At 48.8% G+C, this 9276-nt stretch overlaps 1 protein-coding gene across 4 annotated transcripts in view; it reads left to right on the top strand.

The window, feature by feature from the left end:
• The window catches only part of Pecam1 (platelet and endothelial cell adhesion molecule 1), an 89442-nt gene that overhangs the window by 52333 nt on the left and 27833 nt on the right, over nucleotides 1-9276 (top strand). For all 4 annotated transcript variants that reach the window (XM_010616772.3, XM_010616771.3, XM_010616769.3 and 1 more), the window contains 5 exons: nucleotides 977-1273; nucleotides 2854-3162; nucleotides 3945-4220; nucleotides 5854-6102; nucleotides 7954-8229. In XM_010616772.3, the coding sequence (XP_010615074.1) occupies nucleotides 977-1273; nucleotides 2854-3162; nucleotides 3945-4220; nucleotides 5854-6102; nucleotides 7954-8229 (1407 nt within the window). The remainder of the gene's footprint in view (nucleotides 1-976; nucleotides 1274-2853; nucleotides 3163-3944; nucleotides 4221-5853; nucleotides 6103-7953; nucleotides 8230-9276) is intronic.

Genomic DNA, 9276 nt, shown 5'->3' with positions numbered 1-9276 from the left:
TGTGTGTGTGTGTGTGTGTGTGTGTGTGTGTGTGTGTGTGTGTGTGTTGGGAATGGAGCCAAGCCTCACACATGCTAAGCAAGTACTCTATCGCTGGGCCATACACCCAGTCTTCAATACACATGAAAGGTTTTAAAATTGTTTAATAGCTGGTTGAGATTGTTTTTGTTTTTTGGGGTACCAGGTATCGAACTCAGGACCTTGTGCTTACAAGGCAGGCAGTGGCACCAATGAGCTAAATCCCTGGCCCTGGTTGAGATTTTTAAGAACTTCTAATTTATAAATTCACAACTTGACTGTTTTTACTTTTTAAAAAAGTCTACAAACTGCCAGCGCCTATTAATAAAGCTCTTAAATTTAAAAGCTTTGGAAGGAAGGGAGAAACAGAGAGAGAGAGAGAGAGACAGAAAGAGGAGGAAGATGGCAGCCCATGCTGGGCTATTTCAGTAATTCAGGCAGCCTAGGATAGGGGAGAAAAGTTCTTGGGCCTGACCCTCTGGCTTCACAAAAGAGGTAGGTGCTTTTTATTAGGCACTCTCTGTGTACCTGGAGCTGTACTTGGTGCTTCTGGGCTGTTCCTCTGTAAATCTATTATTCTCCCGTTTTAGAGACGAGGAGACTGAGTTCAGAGAGGTTAACTACTGGGGCCGGCGATGTAGCTCAGTGGTGCCGCACCTGCCTGGCGACGCAAGGTCCTGGGTTCGGTCCCAGGACCTGGACATCGGTCTGAGTGGAACTTCTGCTTCCCGCAGGGCCATGACAGCAGCTCGCAGACCGCAGTCTTGCGTTTGTCCTGCGTTGCCACCTGATGCCGGTGCGAATAGGGCTGGCTCAGTACCCTATCGAATCTAAGCCACTACCTGCAGTCGTGAGCTGCCTGGCCTCTGGGGGATTTGGGGCCCGGGCTAGGATGTGATAGATGCCAGGGTGTGGCGGGTGCCGCGTCTGATGGTTTCCCCCTTCCCGTCTGCCCCAGCTTTCACCGTCAACACCATCCATATGCAGAGCCTGCCAGACTGGACCGTGCAGAACGGGCAGAACCTGAACCTGCAGTGCGTCGTGGACGTCAGCACCACCTCGCACGTCAAGCCTCGGTACCAGGTGGTGTTCTACAAGGACGATGTGCTCTTGTACAACGTCTCCTCCGTGAAGAACACGGAGAGCTTTCTTATCCCTCAAGCCCGGGTCCACGACTCGGGCACGTACAAATGCACTGTGATTCTGAACAACAAGAAGAAGAAGACCACTCCAGAGTACCAGTTATGGGTGAAAGGTGAGTCGGGGGGATCTGGGCGCAGGGAAGCAGGTGGAGGGGCGCACGGAGCAGCAACAGTAATTGTGACCATCTGTCCGTGCAGCCGTTGCCATTTTCCTAGCCTGAAAATGCGGGCGTTAAGCCTGTTTCCAGTGCGCCGGGCTCTTTGTGACTCCCTCTTCTTTGCACATGCTGTTCCTTCTCCTGGGAATACCCTTCTTTTACATTTATTTACTTACTTGTTTTTGGGTTTTCTTAAGACGGGGTCTCTCTATGCAATGCAGGCTGGCCTTGAACTCACTGTGTAACCCAGGCTGGCATTGAACTCTTGGCGCCCCTCCTGCCTCAGCCTCCTGAGTGCTGGGATTACAGGCGTGAGCCACCACACCCAGTTATCCTTCTTTATCTTGTCTCAAGAACTATGCTTGTTAGCTGGGTGTTGTAGGATATGCCTGCAATCCCAGCCCTCTGGGAGGCTGATGCAGGAAGACTGCCAAGTTTGAGCTCAAGCTGGGCCATTTAGTGACTTAGTGAGACCTTATCTCAAAATAAAAAACAAATGAAACAGAGCTCAAGAGGTACTTCAGTGTGAAGGGCCTTGGTTCAAACTCCAGTACCACAAACAAGCAAACCAAGCACACATACAACTTCACTTTCTTCTTCAAAACTGAACTCCGTGATTCCCTTCCCGCTTTTCTTCTCCGACACCTTCTCAGCAAAATTGGTCTCCCTTAGGGAAAACCTCAGAACTCACCTTCTCTCCGCCCTCAGTGGGATTTATTTGTCAAAAGGCAAAAAAAAGCCTCAGGGCTTTGTTCCAACACTGGATTCTGCAGTCTCTCTGCCTAGGCTTCTACCTGGCTAAGTCCTTTAACTACTCAGTGGTCCAAGAGGTATCACACAGGTGGGGTGCTGAGTATCCAGGCAGGGACGTGGTGACCTGCAGTGCCAGCCACATGCCCTGTGGTACTGTCTTAGTCGGTGACGGGCTGCACTGTGATGGGGTCCCGGAATACTGTGCCGCCTAGTGATGTGAGGGCCATCTCGGGGTAAATATACTGTGTTCCCACAGTGCGTCACCTAGCAGTGGCCAGAATTTGCCTCTGCCATAAGGCACAGATGAACTTCTCCTATATCTGTCCACTCCTCTAGACTGAATAGTAAAGAGAGATAGTGTCTGACCTATTTTTATGTCCTGAGCAGAGAATCTGGCTCCTAGTAGGTGCTCGATAATATCGATAGAACACATTGACGTCAACCTTAGCCTATGGTTGGCATTCAATACGTTACCATAATTATTGTAATCCTAATGAATATTGGCTCTCTCACTCTCTCTCTCTCTAAACTGTGTCAGTTGGGAATCTGATTGTACCATTGTCCCAGAGGAATTATAAACCATAGAAAGCACCAACCAGACTGGGAGCTTATCTTGTGTTTTTCAAAGTATCTGGCATGTACTTATCTGTGGTACAAGGAGGGAGTTGTACTCAGGTGTTGAGAAAAAAGAATCCTCAGATGGCTCAGCCACAGTGACAGCTGAGGGAGGCTCGTGCCAGTAGATCCAACTGGTACTAACTGGACTTTCTCCTTCTCCAAAGGGGTGCCACGTCCCAGGATCACACTGGACAAGAAGGAGGCGATAGAAGGCGGGGTTGTGACTGTCAATTGTTCCGTCCCGGAGGAAAGGGCCCCGATACATTTCAAAGTTGAAAAGTTTGAGCAAGATTCAAAGATTTTCAAGCTCAAAAAAGAGAAGACTTCTTGGGAACAGAATTTTGTGACTTTGGAATTCCCTATCGAAGAACAGGACTATGTTTTGTATTTCACCTGTCAAGCCAGTATTTCTCTGGGGTTCCAAATTGAGACCTCAGAAACCACCAGGAGTGAAGAGATGGTCACTGTGACAGGTCAGAGCCCTGCTCTACTTTTCATCATTCTTTGCGGGTTCTGGTTGGCCATAAGAGAGAGAGCCCAGAATTGGAAAGGATTGACAGCTGTCCTCAGGACTTAAAGTATCTTCTTAATCATTTTGGCAGTAGTTTTCAAACTTTCTGGGCTGTGATACATTTTGCTAGGCATGGTGGTGGTGCCTAAATCCTGGGGCCCTCGGGAGGCTGAGGCAGAAGAATCGCTGCAAGTTCGAGACCAGCGTGGGCTACGTAGTGAATTCAAAGCCAGCCTGAACTGCATAGCGAGAACCTGTCTCGAAAAAATCAAACAAACAAAAAATTAAGTAGAATAGACTAGAATCTGCTTTTTTGGCATGTGGTTATTCAAATAATGTATTTCTATGAGGCAGCATAGTCTACATAGGTGCCACTATTGAAAGCTATGCAAGAGTCTTGCTGCAATTTGAAGGCTCCTGTTATGGCAGAAGATCACTCTAGAAAGGCAGCAAGCCAGAGCATTTCTATCTGCTATGGTTAATTCCAAGGTTCACCGACAAGAGCTGGTATTTGGCCTCTGGCAAGCTCAAGAAAGCCTGAACATTGAAACCAAGAAGACTGAAGATATAGAAATGAGCTGGAATGAAAAAGAGAAATAGAGCGACCTAGGGGAGGAATTGAGAGGGAAGGTTGAGTTTTTAAAATTAACTGGGAAACACAGGAGTTGGAAAAGCGAGAGCAGGAGAGTAGGAAGAGCCCAGGTTTGAAGCTGAGTCCAACAGGCTTGTCCTCTTTTCTCGTAGCGTCCTTCTCTACTCCGAAGTTCCAAGTCAGTCCCCCCGGGGTCATCACGGAAGGAGATCAGCTGCACATCAGGTGTACCATCCAAGTGACGCACCTGGCCCACGAGACCCCAGAAATCCTAATCCAGAAGGACAAGGCAATTGTGGCCCACAGCAAACACAGCAGGGAGGCCGTCTACTCAGTCATGGCCACGGTAGAGGACATCGGTAACTACACGTGCAAAGTAGAGTCCAGTCGCCTGTCCAAGGTCAGCAGCATCGTGGTCAACATCAGAGGTAGGGGTGCTCTGGGAGGAGCTCAAGAAGCAACCGTGCTGCAATCCGGGAGGGCCAATGAGAGCTTCTGGCTCTGTTCTGGGCTTTGGTACTCGTGGGGAGAAGTCGAGGCCCAGCCGGGAAGCGCTGTACTGTGGTGGCTGAGTGCTCAGGCTCTGGCCCCACATCCCAGCCCCGCCGCGCACCCGTCCTCCGGGACGCTGGGTGAGCTGCTGAACTGCCGCAGCTCTGAGAGACGGGGTGGTGATGGTGCTCAGGTCACGGGGCTGCTGTCATGATCAAGTGAGGTGTCAGCGCAGTGTCTGTACGGAACGAGCCCTCGGTGCCAAGCACTGCGTTAGATCCCGCACGCAGGCCCTGTGAGACAGGGTTGGGGATGAAAAGAAAGCAAGGAAACGAAAAAATCGTGATGGTTCTCCGCTGCTGGACACTGTACAAAGATTTATATGCATTTTTTTTAATCTCATGTTCCTAAAACTCTCAGAGGCAGATCTTTTCATACCCATTTTACAGTTGTAGAAATTGAGGCTGGGAAGTTAGTAACTTACCTAAGGATGGCAAGGTCGCTGCATGGCAGAACAGAAGCCATCCTCAGGCCTGTGTGCTGTCCACACCTAGGTAGTTAAAAGTTCTCTCTGCCTTCTACTCCCTTACCTGGCTTTATTACTCTCTAAATAACTTAGTACTTAAAATAGACACACAACCTGTCTTAGAGAGTCCTCTTCAGGGACTCTTGGGGAGAGTGTTCTATCACTGACTATGCAATCCCGGTCACAGTCCTGGTGTCATAGGTAGATCCGCGGCCAACTTTCCGAGGGGTGGGGGGAAGATATGTTAAATCCTGCTGACTCACAGTGCGTGCTAGCAATTTAGTGAATGATTGCTAATGACTCGTATGTTGACGGCCCGGGATATTTTTCACTGATACTATTAATAATGTCTTACAAGGGAAAAATATTAATTCAGTGTATATTGAACACCTTCTGTATGCTGGGCAAGTTATTGGGGATAGAGAACTATCTGAGACCAAGCTTTGCCTTTAAGGACTTCACAGACACAAACAAACCAGTCTACGGCAGTTCATTACAGCACAAGCACAACAGACTAAGGCGAGCGGCCTCGGCCACTGCCCCCGCCTGGGTGACTTCCTGCAAGGAGCCTTTCAGGCCTCCAAGGTGAAGTTCAGGGTCCCTTGTGTGGGCCTTGCTACTCACACCACGTCTGAATCACTCGCTAGACATAAGCACTTGAAGTCCAGGACTATTTCCCCCATGCAGAGCAAGATGCCTGGCACAGAAATCATCTGCAGTGTTTGTGAGGTGCAACGTGTGAGTGAACAAATAGATGAACCAACGCGTGAATGAACCGATGCTTGCTGCTTGACAAGTTACAGAACTTTTCTGGGAAATAAACTGGTTCATCAGGCAGGCGGGAGCTCTCCCCGGGACCCGGGCACACAGAGAGCCACAGCTCTTGAAGGCTGCGCTCCTCGGGTCCCTGAGGTTCAGAGAAGCCTGCTGGCAGGAAGGTGGGAACTGATTCTCCCCGCAGGAGCTGGGCCTGGAGCTCTCCAGGCAGGCGGCTGAGTTGGTTCCCAGGCGCATCTTCTCCCCTTCCTACTTGTGTCTTCCAGAACTGTTTCCCAAGCCAATGCTGGAGTTTTCCTCCACCCTTGTGGACCAAGGTGAGAAGGTGGACCTGCTGTGCTCCATCCCAGGAGCCCCTGCAGCCAACTTCACCATCGAGAAGGAAGGCACGATCGTGTCACAGGGCCAGAATTTCACCAAGACCACGGAAGGGCGGGATAGCGGGACCTACGCCTGCACCGCGGCCATTGGCAAAGTGATCAAGAAAAGCAATGCCGTCCAGATCACAGTGTGTGGTACGTCCTCGCTGGCTCGGGGAGGCCCTGGGGCGAGTGCGAGGGAGGAAGCAGGTCCCTGGTGCCACCCTCGCCAGTCTGAAGGAGATCAGGCTCAGGCTGGGCAAGAACTTGAGGGAAGGAAGTGTGAGGAATGGAGATGCAGACAGAGCAAGTGGTTCTCCTTCTCAGAGCACAGCAGAGAGGCTCTCCAAGATCAAGCTCGGGGATTCAGCCAGGTGTAGTGGTGCACACTTGTCATCCCAGCACCCTGAGAGTCCGGGGCAGAGGACTATGAATTCCAGCCTAGCCTGTATGTCTCAGGAACTTGGGGGAAGACCCTATATCAAAATAAAAAAATTTTAAAGGGATGATGAGGTAGCTCAGTGCAAATCCCCAGTACTGCAAAATAGATTTTTTTTTTTAAGAAACCAAATGAACAAGGCTGGGCGTGGTGGCCCATGCCTGTAATCCCAGCACTCGGAAGGCTGAGGCAGTAGGATCGCTGTGAGTTCGAGACCAGCCTGGGCTACACAGTGAGTCCCAGGTCAGTCTCAACTACATAGTGAGACCCTACCTCAAAAAAAATCAAAAAAAATTTTTTAATTCTGTTTTTTTGGTACCGGGGATTGAACTCGGGTCCTTGCACTTGCGAGGCAGGCCACCGAACTGCTGAGCTAAATCCCTGGCCCTTAAAATTCATTTTTAAAAAATCTAAATGCTAGTTTTTATGCATCTCCTAGCTAAGCAGAAGGGGTAGGACTTCCAGTGCGTGGAATGGAAAGCCAGCTTCCCAGACTTGAATGTGCATAGAAGACCTGGTAAACACAGGTTCTATTTCCGTTGGCCAGGTAGAGAGCCTGGCCCAGGCTCTGCTCCTGCAAGGTCTACTTGGTGATGCTAATTCTGTGATGCTGAGCCACACTGAGTATCCAGGTCCTAAGTGAACAAGGAGCCTCTGGGAAGTCACTGTCTCTGATTCTTTTCCCCGCCCCTCCCTCCCCTTCCCTTCTCTTCCCCTCCTCTCCCCTCTTCTTTCTTCCTTCCTTCCTTTTTTTTCTCGGTACCTGGGGGCCTCAGGGCTGAGCTCCATTCACAGCCCTCTCTTTAAAAAAAATTTTTTTTTTAAATTTTGAGACAAGATCTCACTAAGTTGCCGGTGCTAGCCTTGAGTGTGCTGCTCTTGCCTCAGCCTCTGCAGTAGCTGAGATGATAGGTGTGTACCACCCAACCCAGTGCCCAAGAGTTTATTCCCAGACATACCCTGTTCGAATCCTTGCTATATATACTTTTCTTATGCTTTTGCTCAACGTACAAAAAGTATATGTGTACGTGGGAGTGAATTATATTAAAATATAAACATGTGTTTATGGGGATGTAGTGATTTCCTTGAAATTCTGTCACTCCTTATTTTGCCTACATTCCTTGGGTGTGTGTAGTGGGGCAGGGGCTGTGCTCTGGGTATTGAATCCAGGGCCTTCACAATGAGGTACATCCCCAGCATTGTTTGGTTTGGTTTGGTTTGGGCTTTTTGTGGTGGTGGTAGTAGTGCTGGAGACCGAAGGGCTTCGTACATGCAAATGTTCCACCACTGAGCCACACCCCTACCCGCCCTAACGATTCTCTTTCCCTCTCCATCATTATACATACATGCATGTGCATGCTCGCATGTGCACGCACACACACACACACACACACACACACACACACACACACTCCAAGGGCAACAGGAATTTCAAATTATCCATGGTGACAGAAACAAAAGACTGGAGTTTGGAGAAGGAAGCTCCCCGGCTGGATGCATTGCTGTGTTGCCATTTGGGTCATTCTCTATCTCTCTCTCTCTCTCTCTCTCTCTCTCTCTTGTTCTAGAAAATATCTCCGAGCCCAGGATTTTTCATGACACCAAGCCCGAGATCATAAAAGGACAGGCCGTAAGAGTCAGTTGCCAATCACTAAATGGAACTGCACCTATTACTTATTACCTTCTAAAAGGAAGTGATGTTTTAGAGAATATTACAAAGAGCTCAAATGATCCTGCGGTATTCCAGGATAATCCAACCAAAGATGTGGAATACAAGTGCATCGCAGATAACTGTCATTCCTTCCCTGCTGTGTCCAGTGAGGTCTTGAGCATCAAGGTAATAGGTAAGTTGCTGTGTTACGAGAAGAAATCATGAGGGATTTGGTTAACATTTTGGGAGGTTTGGGGTTATATAGGGATTGTAGGGTCAGTAAAATAAGTGGGTAACACTTGTGCGAAGTCCATAAACCAGATATTAATCAAAGCATGACCAGGTCCAGAAAATGGGGATAGAAAATATTTGGGGTCTCTTGATGTGGCCAATATCATCTCTTTTTGGACCTCTCAAATGAACTTCTAAAATAGCACAAGAGAGAATTGTGTCCTGAATTCAGGAAGCACTGAAATTGGGTGTTTGGCTTCCTTGGAGTTTGCTCCTTTTCAGATGGATGGAGAGACTGGGCATGGGCTGGGGACTTAGCTCAGTGTTTCCACTGCCTGCCTTGCACAAGGACCTGAGTTCCATCCCTGGTACCAAAAAAAAATGCAGGGCATCGTGGTGCACACCTGTTATCCCAGTACTTGGGAGGTCGAGGCAGGAGGATTGCAGTGAGTTTGAGGCCAGCCTGGACAATATATCAAGATCCTGTCTCAAAAAAAAAAAAAAAAAAAAAAAAAGAAAGAAAATCAGATGAATGGCGAGCCACCCCTGAGAATTGCAGACCACAGTGCTTCTTGACTGATGGCCCTGTTGGAGCAGCTCTGTGTCCTGTGGAGCCTGCAGCAGTCCAAGCTGCAGGCCCTGGTCTTATGAGAGTTGCGAACGTATTCCTGGAGTTCTCGTGTCTGAGCGTGGCTGTTTTTCCTGAAGCCCCCATCTTGCGCCTCCTGGAAGACCTTAGGGATTCCATTGCTTGCATTGCTTAAGCATTCTGCATCTAGTGTAAGAAGCTTACTAAGCTTTCCTCCTCTCAGCCCTTTGTCTTCTTTTTTTCAGTAGCTACATGTTATTATCATCGACACACAGCCTATTCACTGCATGTTATGCCGTGCAGTGAGGAACTACAAGACAGAAAGATTTGATAAGAACAAGTCCTTGGGAAACCTGGTGGCTGTATCACTGAGAAGAAGTGGAGCCTTTGGAGCTCAGCTTTTTTTTTTTTTTTTTTTTT

Source organism: Fukomys damarensis, unplaced genomic scaffold, assembly GCF_012274545.1.
Source record: "Fukomys damarensis isolate Sample0158 unplaced genomic scaffold, DMR_v1.0_HiC HiC_scaffold_23, whole genome shotgun sequence".
In the NCBI taxonomy this organism is placed as follows: domain Eukaryota; kingdom Metazoa; phylum Chordata; class Mammalia; order Rodentia; family Bathyergidae; genus Fukomys; species Fukomys damarensis.
This window is presented reverse-complemented; position numbering and strand designations above follow the sequence as displayed.